Source organism: Amblyraja radiata, chromosome 26, assembly GCF_010909765.2.
Source record: "Amblyraja radiata isolate CabotCenter1 chromosome 26, sAmbRad1.1.pri, whole genome shotgun sequence".
Classification (NCBI taxonomy): Eukaryota; Metazoa; Chordata; class Chondrichthyes; order Rajiformes; family Rajidae; genus Amblyraja; species Amblyraja radiata.
The window spans coordinates 10436610-10451099 of NC_045981.1; the positions used below are offsets into that span (position 1 = coordinate 10436610).

The following is a 14490-nucleotide window of genomic DNA, read 5'->3' on the forward strand; positions in this document are numbered from 1 at the left end:
ATATCAGAACAAAGCTTAACACTCACAACAAACCAAAGAAACTTCCTCAATTACAGTATAATAACCGGAAAAAAATTAATATTAAAATTTTGGAAAGGCCCTACAACCCCCACAATTAAAATGTGGATTACGGAAATGTCGGAGACCCTATACTTAGAAAGAATTAGACTTGTCTTAATGGACAAACAAGATCTTTTCCATAAAATTTGGGCTCCATTCATTAACTATCTGAAGGGATAGATTGGCCCAGCACGAGGACCCAGCTGAAACTTGAACTCAGGAATAGATGAGAAGCTATACTTTATAACCTACGAACCTATCTCCATTGATGTATTACAGGTAATCCATTCCACCTCCCTTGTTTTTCTGTTGTGTTTTTTTTTGCTTTCTTTTTTATTTGTAACTTACTACCCTCTCTTTTTCCCTCTTTCTATAAAAAATAAAAACACTAGAAGCAGAAGTAATTGATAATGGAAAATTTTAATAATGTATGACTGATGTATATGAAAAGTTTTTTTTACTATAATATGTAACTACATTTTATAATATGTCTACTTCTAATAAATAAATAAATAAAAAAGAAAGCTCTGACCCATGGTGGAAAGATATGCCTCTATCCATGCCTCCTCCGAACTAACTTAAAAAAAACTACAAGCTTCTGCCCAAAAATCCCAGCAGCAAACACACCCCCTGATTACGTAATCAATCCCACCTATATAATTACAGACAGACAAAATTGAAAGACACACAATCTATGACACACATAATTAAGCCAAATGGCCACCACACCTTATTCAGGCTGGGAGCCGCACTGTATCTGTTGTCTGGTTGTGTTTTGCATCACTTGGAACGGTGGGTTAGTTTCCATTTCATGTTACAGACCTAAAAGACACGCTGAGCTATCTCAACACGACCGCAAACATTGTCCTGTTTGATGACTGGGAGCGAAGGTCAAACAAGACTTCAGTCTGCATTCGCTGTGCGGTGGTGGGCAATGGTGGCATTCTCAACGGCTCTCGGAAGGGCAAGGAGATTGATGGCCACGACTATGTATTCAGGTGTGTGCTCTCAATTGCGTAGAGAATGGGGTGCAGGAGTAGGCCACTCGGTCCTTCGAGCCAGCACCGTCGTTCTATATGATCCCAGAGACCCGGGTTCGATCCCGACTACGGGTGATGTCTGGACGGAGTTTGCACGTTTTCCTCGTGACCTGCGTGAGTTTTCCCCGGGTGCTCCGGTTCCCCCCCCCCCCCCCCCCCCCTCCCCCCACACTCCAAAGACCTGCAGGTTAATTGGCTTTGGGGAAAATTGTAAATTGTTCCCAGTGTGTAGGATAGTGTTGGTGTTCAGGGATCGCAGGTCGGCGCAGGCTCGGAGGGACGAAGTTCCCATTTCTGCCCCGTATCGCTAAACTAAACTTCGGGAAGGCCTCCACCGCGCGTATCTTGTACATTACATGGGAGTCGGTCATTGGGAACAATCTCAAACAGGCTTGTTAATGGTTCAGCCTGTGAATCGGGTAACTAATGTCTGATTTAGTTTTGTAGTCACATATGAGGAGCACTGGGCCTATGATCACTGGAGTTTGGAAGAATGAGGGGGGACCTCATTGAAACGTACGGAATAGTGAAAGGCCTGGAAAGAGTGGATGTGGAGAGGATGGTTCCACTAGTGGGAGAGTCTAGGGCGAGAGGTCATAGCCTCAGTATTAAAGGACGTTCTTTTAGGAAGGCGATGAGGAGGAATTTCTTTAGTCAGAGGGCGGTGAATCTGTGGAATTATTTACCATTAATAATTGTTATCATTAATGTTTTATTATTATTAATGTTTAGTGTTTTCTGAGTCATTCCTAACTGTCACTGTATGTGATGTTGTTACTTGTGGGTGGAGCACCAAGGCAAATTCCTTGTATGTGAATACTTGGCCAATAAACTTACTCACTTCCTTACTTATTTGCCACAGAAGGCTGTGGAGGCCAAGTCAGTGGATATATTTCAGGCAGAGATAAATAGATTCTTGATGAGTACGGGTGTCAGAGGTTATGGGGCTAAGGCAGGAGAATGGGGTTAGGAGGGAGAGATAGATCAGTCATGACTGAATGGCTAAGTAGACTTGTGGCGCCGAAAGGCCTCATTCTGCTCCTATCACTTCAGATCTTCTGATATTAAGATGAAGCGTGTGCTTTTATTTAGCAATATAAAAATCTCTGCAGGCACTCAATGGAGTGAAAGCGAAGGTCAAACATGTACAAGACACCGATGGCTGCAATTTTATAGAAACTGTCCATTGACAAAGGCAGGGGAAGGATAATAGGAATGAAAATCTAGAGAGTTAAAGTCATTTTGCTTCAATAGATTTTTGTTTTATTTCTCAATCTACAGAGTGAATGGAGCCATTATTAAAGGATTCGAGCAAGATGTGGGAAGTAGAACTTCGTTTTATACGTTTTCCACAAACACGATGAGGAATTCTCTGAACGCATATCACCGTGTGGGGTACACGGCCCTGCCACATTCTGCGGTAAGGTGGCCCGAATGTTTGCCCTCTTGCAAATTCTCCACAGCTTAAGAATAAGGGCTCAGCCATTTAGAACGGAGATGAGGAAAAACTTATTCACCCAGGGAGTTATGAATCTGTGGAATTCTCTGCCTCGGAAGGCGGTGGAGGCAAATTCTCTGGATGCTTTCAAGAGAGAGTTAAGGGCCTGCCCCACTTGGGCGTCATTTGCGCGTAATTTACACGACATCATTTACGCGTCACGACGCACGTGATGTGCACATGGTGCGTGGTGACGTAGGCAGTGACCAAGAGCGGAACTCGCTATCAAAACATGGAGAGGACGGGGGACACCATTTTTTGGCGGCCACGCGCGCATGCGCACACTCACATGCGCGAGGCTTCGGAGGATCAATCCAGCGCTAAAAGCGGAGATTTTAAAATCGGGATCACAAAAACTTGGGGGGGGGGATGTCCCCCACCTCTCAAAACATGGGGGGGACGTGTCCCCTCAGGCCCCCCCCGGAGTTTCCGCCCCTGGCAGCGACGTGCGGTCGCGCGTGGAGCCACAGGATTTGGGATGTACAAAACCTTTGCGCGCCATCTGCGTGATGCATAAATGATGCCCAAGTGGGTGCTTTATCATTAATGTTTTATTATTATTAATGTTTAGTGTTTTCGGAGTCATTCGTAACTGTCACTATGTCATGTGGTTACTCGTGGTTCAAAGGTTCAAAGGTTATTTATTAGTCACATACACCTAGGTGTAGTGAAATGCTTCTTGCCAGTGCAGCACATAAAGAAAGAATACAGACATAACATTAATAAGAGGTTTAAACATAAAGAACATCCCCCCACAATGGTTCCCATTATGAGGGAAGGCACAAAGTCTTGTCCCCAACCCCAGTTCACCCATAGTCGGGCCTATTGAGGCCTCCACAGTTGCCTCTACGGAGGCCCGATGTTCCTGGCCGTTCTCGCCAGGTGATGTTGCTCCGGCGTCGGGAGAATCCTCGCAGCGGCCTGGGACACCTGGAACGGCCGCTTCCGTACTGGAGGGAAATTCCTTGTATGTGAATACTTGGCCAATAAACTTATTTATTTACTTACTTATAGGAGACCAGGTACATTTTTCTCCCAGATCACAATCGAGATTATTACCTGGTGAAAGCTGCAATAACAAACACAGCCATAACGAAGGGCCGAGACAAATCACAAAGGTAAACTCCTCTGCTTTCTCTTTCATTCCATTGCAATTGTGCGCTCCCTTCCTGAAAGCTGATGGTGTAACTGTGTTTAACTTATTGTAATGATGAGGGAAGGAACAGGCTGAGGAACTTCATTGTTACTTTTTACGCACCGCGCTAGTCGAAGGTTTAATCGTCAAATGCGCCAGAGCAGGAATGATGAACTACTGTATCCGTTGTTCAAGGTGTGGACTCTTGGACATCAGCGAGACCAAACGTAGACTGGGCGATTGTTTCACTGAACGCCTTCGCTCAGTCCACCTCTCCCGGTTGCCAAACACTTTAATTCTCCTTCCCATTCTAACACAGACCTTTCTGTCCTGGGCCTCCTCCATTGTCAGTGAGGCCAGACTGCAGGAGTACGTGCTGAGGGACGCACTGAAGCTCGGTGCAGCCAACACCAAGGCTCTGTGGGGGAGGTCCACAGACTATGGTCCTTCCGCAGCTGGTCATTTGGGGGGGGGCAGGGTGTGGTGGAGACTCCCCTCAAACAAGGGAAGGGATATCACCCCTGGGGGGGGGGGGGGGGCACATGAGTGGCAAGGGTGCCTGGCATAACGATATTTCTGTGAACGCCACCAAACACAACGCTAATGAATCTGAATGAGTGAAGAAGGTTCTCGACCCGAAACGTCACCCATTCCTTCTCTCCAGAGATGCTGCCTGTCCCGCTAAGTTACTCCAGCATTTTATGTCTACCAACGCTGATGAATGTATGTATAGCTACTGAGAATGTCAGAAGAATTTTTGCGCAGTTCTTGTCTGGTATCTAATAAAGTTTGTTTTATTTTTGGAAGGGGGGGTGGGGGTGGGGGGGAAGTCATACCATGTGGAAACAAACCCTTCGGCCCAACTTGCACACGCTGACCAACATGCCCCATCTACACAAGTCCCACCTGCCTGCGTTTGGCCCATATCCCACTAAAGGGCCTGTCCCACTTGGCGATATTTTTTCGGCGGCTGCCGGCATCATTGACCGACGTACCAGGGTCGCTGAAAGATTTTGAACATTTGAAAATCCAGCGGCGACAAAAACAAAATGTTTGCGACACTTGATGAAACACCGCGTGTCAACACGTCATCACCACCGCGTCACGTCGAATCGCTCCGCATCACCCCGCAACTTTTTCGGTGACCCTATACGTCGGTCAATGATGCCGGCATTCGCCGAAAAAAATCGGCAAGTGGGACAGGCCCTTAAACGTTTCCCATTCATGCACCGCTCTAAATGTTTGTTAAACGTTGTGATAGTACCTGCCTCAACTGCCTTCTCCAGCAGCTTGTTGCAGACACTTTGTGTGTAGAAAAAAAAAAAAAAGTTGCCCCTCAGGTTCCTATTAAATATTTCCCTCCTCTTCTTAAACCAGTGCCCTCTGGTTCTTACTGCCACAACAAAACAAATAAATATAATAAAGAATAATATGGTAAATCATCAGATATGCTGGGCACGCAGGCCATAACAGTGTAGACTGTAGTTCTACTTGGTTTAGTTTAGAGATACAGTGCGGAAACAGGCCCTTCGGCCCAACCAGTCCACACCAACCAGCAATCCCCGCACACTTTCACAATCCTACACACACTAGGGACTGTTGGCCCACAAACCTGTAGGTCTTTGGAGTGTGGGAGGAAACCAGAGACCCCGGAGAAAACCCACGCAGGTCACGGGGAGAAGGTACAAACTCCGTCCAGGCAAGCACCTGTAGTCAGGATTGAACCCAGTGCTGTAAGGCAGCAACTCTACTGCTGCGCCACCAAGTCTACAAAATCCACATTAGTTGAATGCGGAGATGTTTGTGCTGGGTGCTTCGAGAGCTTGATGAAGGGTGTCCTTAAACCTGGAGGTAATGCCTCTTGGGTTCCTATACTGTCTGTCTTCCCAAAGGTAGCTGCATGATGAGGGTGTGGCCAATCTGGTGCGGGTCTTGAGGAGGCCGTCGGTTTGCTCTCCAAAGTGGAAGTTCGAACTGGCACCAAAACCTAGCGACACTTGCAAGTGGTCTCAGTGGACTATTTCCATGTACTTTTGTACTAATTGGGGATTGTGTGCTTGGGTTTTAGTTTTGGAGATACAACGCGGATACAGGCCCTTCGGCCCACCTAGTCCGCACCGACCAGCGATCCCCGCACACTATCCCACGCTAGGGACAGTTTTCATTTATACCAAGTCAATTAACCCACACACCTGCACGTCTTTAGAGTGTGGGAGGAGACCAAAGTTCTCGGAGAAAACCCACGCAGGTCACGGGGAGAACGTACAAACTCTACGGACAAGCATCTGAACTGTAGGCAAAAGAGAATCTCACTGTGTGCCTGCACATTCGATATTCACGAACCATTGACCATTGAAAACGTGTATGGGGATATGCCGAATCACTTCATCCTTCTTAAACTCCAGCGAGTGCAGGCCCAGAGCCATCAGACGCTCCTCATATGTTAACCCAAGCATCCCTGGGATCACAACTCCACTGTGACTCATCACAACCATTGTGGACCAAGCCACTCCATAAGTTATAGGAGCAGAATTAGGGTGTCAGGGGTTACAGGGCGAAGGCAGGAGAATGGGGTTGAGAGAGAAAGATGGATCGGCCACGATTGAATGGCGGACTAGACTCGACGTGTCGAGTGGCCTGATTCTGCTCCGAAAACTTATGAAGTTGATATTGAGGTAGGTTCTGATTGAGTTAGGCACCGAATGCATTGGTGAAGTGAAAGTCAAGAGGTAAACACTTCATTGTGAGCTATAGGGAGAGGTTGAGTAGGCTGTGTCTCTATTCCATGGAGCATAGGAAGATGAGGGGAGATCTTATACAGGTGTACAAGATCATGAGAGGAATAGATCGGGTAGTCTTTTACCCAATGTAGGGGAATCGAGGACATAGGTTCAAGTTGAAGGGGAAAAGATATAATAAGAATCCGAAGGGTAACTTTTTCACACAGGTGGTGGGTGTATGGAACAAACTGCCAGAGGAGATAGTTGACAATAGACAATAGGTGCAGGAGTAGGCCATTTGGCCCTTCGAGCCAGCACCATCATTCAATGTGATCATGGCTGATCATCCCCAATCAGTACCCCGTTCCTGCCTTCTCCCCATATCCCCTGACACCGCTATCTTTAAGAGCCCAATCTAGCTCTCTTTTGAAAGCATCCAGAGAACCTGCCTCCACTGCCCTCTGAGGCAGAGAATTCCACAGACTCACCACTCTCTGTGAGAAAAAGTGTTTAATCGTCTCCGTTCTAATTGGGTTACCCCTTATTCTTAAACTGTGGCCCCTGGTTCTGGACTCCCCCAACATCGGGAACATGTTTCCTGCCTCTAGCGTGTTCAAACCCTTAACAATCTTATATGTTTCAATAAGATCCCCTCTCAACCTTCTAAACTCCAGAGTGTATAAGCCCAACCGCTCCATTCTCTCAGCATATGACAGTCCCGCCATCCCGGGAATTAACCTTGTAAACCTACGCTGCACTCCATCAATAGCAAGAATGCCCTTCCTCAAATTAGGGGACCAAAACTGCACACAATACTCCAGGTGTGGTCTCACTAGGGCTCTGTACAACTGCAGGAGGACCTCTTTTCCAATATTCGATTCCTCTTGTTATAAAAGTTGAGGCTGGGACTATCCCATATTTTAAGAAACAGTTGGAGATAGTGGAGTCATACACCATGGAAACAGGCCCTTCGGCCCAACTTGCCCATGCTAACCAAGATGCCCCATCTACGTTAGTCCCAACTGTCTGCACCGTGTCAATAGCCCTGTAAACCTTTCCCATCCATGTACCTGTCCAAATATCTTTAAAGTGTTATTGTACCGGCCTCAACCACTTCCTTTGCCAGCTTGTTCCATATATTCACCAATCTCTATTTTGGGTAAAGGATGCTCCTCTGGTTCTTATTAAATCATTCCCCTCTCACCTCAAACCTATGCCCTCTAGTTCTTGATTTTCCCCAACCCTGGGAGATGACTGTGTATAGAAGGGTCTTAACCCGAAACGTCACCCATTCCTTCCCTCCAGAGATGCTGCCTGTCCCGCTGAGTTACTCCAGCATTTTGTGTCTATTCTTCTGTGTATGTTCACCCTACCTATACCCTCATGATTTAATACACCCATATAAAACCACCCTTAGTTCTCTTCTACGTTCTAAAGCATTGTCATCACCTGCTCAACCTCTTCCCTGGTTAACTCATTCGCTGGTAACCACAGAATCCAGCTTTAAATGGTAAATAAAGGGTTTGTTGTAACATTTCAAGTTTTGCATTTGTGTTTCAGTCCACCTACTTACTTTGGAACGAATGGAAAGGCGGAAAAATTCAAGATGTATCATCCGGACTTCATCCGATACGTACGGAACAGGTAAAATGGAAATGTGATTCTCGCAAGAAGCAGACAAAAATGAAATGGTTTGAGATTAACCGTTGCATTCCTGCCTGAACCCTGTGCGGAGATGACCAAAGATTCTTTGCCACAGAAGATGTATGGGTGATAGTCCAATGACCCGAGTCTTGCCATGGTCATCTTCCCGTTTATATAATAATAATCAACCTTGGTGCATGGATAGGACAGGTTTGGAGGGATATGGACTGTGCTGGCAGGTGGGACTAGTGTAGCTGGGATATGTTGGCCGGTGTGGGCAAGTTGGGCCGAAGGGCCTGCTTCCACACTGTTTCACTCTACGACTCTGACGTCCACAAGCAGAAAAGTGGCGCCTTACAGTAGAGTGGCTGCCTTACAGCGCCCGAGACTCGGGTTCAATCGCTGACTGCGGGCGCTATCTGTACGGAGTTTGTGCGTCCTCCCCGTGACCGCGGGGGTTTTCTCCAGGTGCTCCGGTTTCCTTCCGCGTCCCAAAGACGTGCGGGTTTGTAGGTTAATTGGCTTCTGTAAATTGTCCCTGGTGTGTGTGTGGGATAGAATTAACGTACGGGGTGATCGCGGGCGGCATGGACTCGGGCCGAAGGGCATGTTTCCACGCTGTATTTCTTAACTAAACTAGAAACAAAATGGAGCGATCTTGCAGGGACCTGGGTTCAAAATTGACCTAATTGAAACATACAGAATATTGAAAGGCTTGGATAGAGTGCATATGAAGAGGATGTTTCCACTAGTGGGAGAGACTAGGACTAGAGGTCATAGCCTCAGAATTAAAGGACATTCTTTTAGGAAGGAGATGAGGAGAACCTTTTAGTCAGAGGGTGGTGAATCTGTGGAATTCTTTGCCACAGAAGGCTGTGGAGGCCAATGGATATTTTTAAGGCCGAGATTGATAGATTTTTGACTAGTACAGGGGGAAAAGATTTAATAGGAATCCGAGGGGTAACTTTTTCACACAGAGGGTGGTGGGTATATGGAGCAAGCTGCCAGAGGAGATAGTTGAGGCTGGGACTATCCCATCGTTTAAGAAACAGCTCGACAGGTACTTGGATGGGACAGGTTTGGAGGGATATGGACCAAGCGCAAGCAAGTGGGGCTACAGTAGCAGGGACGTTGTTGGCCTGTGTGGGCGAGTTGGGCCGAAGGCCTGTTTCCACACTGTACGACTCTATGATTCTATGACTTTAGATATCAGAGGTTATGGGGAGAAGGCAGAAGAATGGAGTTAGAAGGAAGAGATAGATCAGCCATGATGGAATGGTGGAATAGACTTGATTGGCCGAATGGCCTAATTCTACTATCACATGACTTCAGAAGAAGGGGGGTTTCGACACGAAACGTCACCTGCTCCTTTTCTCCAGAGATGCTGCCTGAGTTACTCCAGCGTTTTGTGCCTTTCTGAGATGAGTTTGGGCATAGCCTCTGTGGGCCAAAGGGTGTGGTCCCGTGCTGAACTGTGCCATGTACGAGGTACTCCTGGGCTATTCTAATGCAGTGTTGTTCCTGCAGGTTTTTGAAGGCAAACATTTTGAACTCGCGTCACCGTAACATTTACCGCCCAAGTACCGGCGCAACCATGCTGTTGGCTGCGATCCATTCATGCGACCAGGTAAGAGGGAGTGTTGCAGTGTTGCTTCCATTCACTGTTGGTGTCCTACAGTTGCGGCATTTGCTGAGTGTGGCACAACCCTAACGACTCGTCCGATAACTGGCCGACGGGTTGAGTTTGGTTCAAGAAAGAACTGCAGGTGCTAGGGAAAAAAAATCGAAGGTAGAGAAAAATGCTGGAGGAACTCAGCGGGTGAGGCAGCATCTATGGAGAGAAGGAATAGGTGACCTTTCGGGTCGAGATCCTTCTTCGGACTGATGTCGGGGGGGGGGGAGGGGGCGGGAAAAAGAAAGGAAGATGCGTAGGCTTGCGGGAGAGCTGAGAAGGGGGAGGGGAAGGAGGGAGAAAGCAAGGACTATCTGAAATTAGAGAAGTCAATGCTTATACCTCTGGGGTGCAAACTACCCAAGCGTAATATGAGGTGCTGTTTCTCCAATTTGCGCTAAGCCTCACTCTGACAATGGAGGAGGCCCAGGACAGAAAGGTCAGAATGGGAGGGGGAGTTGAAGTGCTGGGCCACCGGGAGATCAGGTTGGTCAGTGCTACCTTACCAGTTGAGTTTACTCGCTTGTCACGTGTACCGAGGTGCAGTAAAAAGCTTTCGTTGCGGGCTTACCAGTCAGAGGAAAGACAACACATGATTACAATCGAGCCGTTCACAGTGCACAGATACATGATAAGGGAATAACATTGAGTGCAAGGTAAAGTCAGTGAAGTACTAGTACCAGGTCAGTAAAGCCTTCATCGTAGGTAGGCAGAGATGGGGCATTAGAGTCCTAGATGAAGTCATACAGCATGGAAACAGGCCCTTCATTCCAACTTGTACACATTGGCCAAGATGCCCCATCTACTTTGGACTTTAGATATACAGCGTGGTAACGGGTCCTTTTGCCCACCGAATCAGCGATCACCCCGTACACTAGCACTATCCTATACAATAAGGGTGATTTACTATTTACTGAAGCCAATTAACCTACAAGCCCGTATGCCTTTGGAGTGTGGGAGGAAACCAGAGCACCCGGTGAAAACCCACTCCACGTGGTCACAGGGAGAACGTGCAAACTCCGTTAAGGCAGGTTCATGTTGTATTCTATTGTGTGCTGTGATCTTTTTGATTGTGTGGCTGCATGGTAAGTGAAATTCCACTGTACATTAACTGGTGCATGTGGCAATAAATGTGAACTTTAGCCCGCAGTCAGGATGGAAGCCGTGTCTCTGGCGCCGTGAGGCAGCATCTCTACATTTTGCTTTGTTCTTTGACCTTGAATGAGCCCGGTTGCGGTTTTGTGTTTTGGGATGGACGTACCCCCGCGTTACGTTTCCCTGGTTGATGCTTCTTCTCCTCTCTGCCCTCAGGTCACGGCCTATGGCTTCATGACGGAAGATTATGCGAACTATTCTGACCATTATTTTGACCGGGTCTACCACAGAGTGGTGTTCTACTCGAACCACGACATGAAAATGGAAATGCGATTGTGGAGAAAACTCAATGACTATAAAGTAATTAATCTCTACACCAGAAAAAAGAATGGGGACAAAATGAAGAGATGACACGATACAACACAAAATACTGTGCGGGGTTTTTTTCTTTTCTGAAGAAATTTTTTTTAAAAAGGCATTTCTCTTCACTTCTGGGATCCTATCAACACACGTAAATCAAAACTGTTTTGATATTGAATGGGTGAAAATATTTTAATTGATCAAACTCTTTTTGTGAGGTACTATTTTGCTGATTGATTATTCTTTAAATATTTCCTTGCTGCTACCGGAGGTGGGAAAACTAACTGGTGAAGTGTCGTGTGTTCTTGTATGTTCCTTTAAATTCCAGGGCATTTAATCATGGATTACGTCCTAGTGTGTGTATCAACAGAACTGAAAGAATTAAGTTTACATCTTTCCATTTATTTGAATACAATTTAGCCAAGTTAGCTATGCGGTGCCTTCAACAAGATTGCTTTATTATTATTAGAGAGAGTCAAAGAGTGGTACATTGTGGAAGCAGGCCCTACTTGCCCACACCGGCCAACATGTCCCAACTACTTTAATCCCACCTGCTTGCATTTGGTCCATATCCCTCCAAACCTGTCCTATCCATGTACCTGTCTAACTGTTTCTTAAACATTGGGATAGTCCCAACTTCAACTACCTCCTCTGGCAGCTTGTTCCATACACCCTTTGTGTGGATAAAGTTACTCCTCAGATTCCTATTCCATCTTTACACCTTCATCTTGAACCTATGACCTCCGGTCCTCTATTCCCCCAACTCTGGGCAAAAGATTATTGCGATGGAATTTTCTAAACGACATGTTGATGCTTTTGACTGGTGTACGTACGCAAGTTAACAATCCATCTCTTGTCTACGTTCTAAGTGTACAGGAGTTGGAGGTTGGGTGCGGTTGGTAATTTCTAAGTTGTCCACATGGCTCTTCAGAGGACCAGGCCCTTTGATGGCACCACCTAAAGTAAAGTCTATGATTTAATGGGTGGGTTTCTGGGAACATCTTAGGGATGGGTTACCTGGCAGTCTGTGGGTGAGGGCTTGCAGCCCAAAGCATTGCACAAATCAACTAGAAATGTGAAATTTACTCTCAAAGTTTTCAATGAACAAGCCAAAGATAAAAGTAGTAGGAAGGAACTACAGATGCTGGTTTACACCGAAGTTCGACACAAAATGCTGGAGTAACTCAGCGGGACGGGCAGCATCTCTGGATAGAAGGAATGGGTGACGTTTCAGATCGAGACCCTACCTCATACTGGAGACAGATCGTGACCCGAAACGTCACCCATTCCTTCTCTCCAGAGATGCTGCCCGTCCCACTGAGTTACTCCAGCATTCTGCATCCACCTTCAAAGGATAATGTACCTTTTAAAAGGCATACTGTGTATGTACCATTCTCAATGGGGAAAAGTGCTTGTACTTTCTTTGAAAGGTGTATTAAAGTCAATGTTTTACTGATGGCCAAAATAAAAGAAGCATTGAATGAAGGAATTCTCAACTAATTCATTCTCAGTGGTTCGACAGTTCTTTGTTGTCATGTGTGCATTGCGCGGTGAAGTTCTTGCAGCCATGGCCATATTTTGGCGCCATTTCCAAATTACGATCGACATGTTGGACGTGCTGGAGTGGCCCTGATCCAGGAAAGCCCCAGGCTTCTGCAGGGCCTACCCCGTCGCCATCGAACCACCAGCTTTAGACTTTAGAGAGACAGCCATCGTCCTCCGCCTGTTCCACCGTTGAGGTCTTGGTTGGATTGCTCTTTGTCAGAGACCTCCCCCTCGACCTTACCGCGAGGGGTGGCCCTACCAGGAGCATAGCTCCAGACGGCATCGCTCTCAGGATCTCAGGACCGCACAAGCTTCTCCACCACGACAAGGTGACAATCCACGGAGAAGAATGAAGAACCAAATGTACTGTGATGGGCAACGTTTGAACGTTGGATCAGGTTGTAACGGTGTACATTAATGACAGCAAGAAATTGCAGAGAGTTGTGGATAGAAACATAGAAAGAAACACAGAAAATAGGTGCAGGAGTAGGCCATTCGGCCCTTCGAGCCTGCACCGCCATTCAATATGATCATGGAGGGATGTAGCCCATTCCGTCACAGACCAGACTCCCTTCCCCATTGACTCCATTGGGGCCAACACAGTGGCGCAGCGGTAGAGTTGCTGCCTCACAGCGCCAGAGACCCAGGTTCGATCCTGACCTTGGGTGCTGTTTGTACGGAGTTTGTGCGTTCTCCCTGTGACCGCGTGGGTTCTCTCCGGGCGCTCCGGTTTCCTCCCACATTCCAAAGACGTGCAGGTTTGTAGGCTAATAGGATGTGGTAAATTGTCCCGAGGATAATAACAATTGTAAATTGTTAATTTACCAGGATAGGGACAATATAGGATGGCGTAGGATAGAACTAGTATATGGGTGATGGTGGCTGGCGTGGACTCGGTGGGCCAAAGGGCCTGTTTCCACTCTGTATCTCTAAACTAAACTAAATTACACTACACTTCACCCTGCCTTGGTACAGCAGCCAACATAGAAACATAGAAATTAGGTGCAGGAGTAGGCCATTCGGCCCTTCAATATGATCATGGCTGATCATCCAACTCAGTATCCCGTACCTGCCTTCTCTCCATACCCTCTGATCCCCTTAGCCACAAGGGCCACATCTAACTCCCTCTTAAATATAGACAATGAACTGGCCTCGACTACCCTCTGTGGCAGAGAGTTCCAGAGATTCACCACTCTGTGTGAAAAAAGTTCTTCTCATCTCGGTTTTAAAGGATTTCCCCTTATCCTTAAGCTGTGACCCCTTGTCCTGGACTTCCCCAACATCGGGAGCAATCTTCCTGCATCTAGCCTGTCCAACCCCTTAACATAATCAGCAATCTTTCCCACCCCAATCATTTTGTTCCTCTCCCCGCTCGCTCCCATCGGGCAGAGGATACAGAAGCTTGACCGCGCACCACCAGACTCCGAAACAGCTTCTTCCCCTCTGTTATCAGGCTTCTGAACGGTCCTTCCATAAACTAGAGTACTGTCCGATCCTCCAATCTACCTCATTGCAGACATTGCACATTTTTCTCTGGAACTGTTAAGGGCCTGTCCCACTTGGCCGTCATTTACGCAACAGGCCGGTCTTGACTGTCGCGCGCATCGTCATGTGGCCGTCATTTACACCAAAGATAGACACAGAATGCGGGAGTAACTCAGCAGGAGAGGCTGCATCTCTGGCGGGAAGGAATGGGTGACATTTTGGGTCGAGACCCTTCT

At 47.0% G+C, this 14490-nt stretch overlaps 1 protein-coding gene across 4 annotated transcripts in view; it reads left to right on the forward strand.

Annotated features, from left to right (window-relative positions):
* Positions 1-11327, forward strand: part of LOC116987914 (alpha-N-acetylgalactosaminide alpha-2,6-sialyltransferase 2-like) — a 64608-nt gene extending 53281 nt beyond the window's left edge. For all 4 annotated transcript variants that reach the window (XM_033044236.1, XM_033044234.1, XM_033044233.1 and 1 more), the window contains 6 exons: positions 881-1058; positions 2382-2520; positions 3613-3716; positions 8014-8097; positions 9625-9724; positions 11081-11327. In XM_033044236.1, coding sequence (XP_032900127.1) covers positions 881-1058; positions 2382-2520; positions 3613-3716; positions 8014-8097; positions 9625-9724; positions 11081-11275 — 800 coding nt within the window. In that variant the 3' untranslated portion in view covers positions 11276-11327. The remainder of the gene's footprint in view (positions 1-880; positions 1059-2381; positions 2521-3612; positions 3717-8013; positions 8098-9624; positions 9725-11080) is intronic.
* The last annotated feature ends 3163 nt before the right edge of the window (positions 11328-14490 follow it).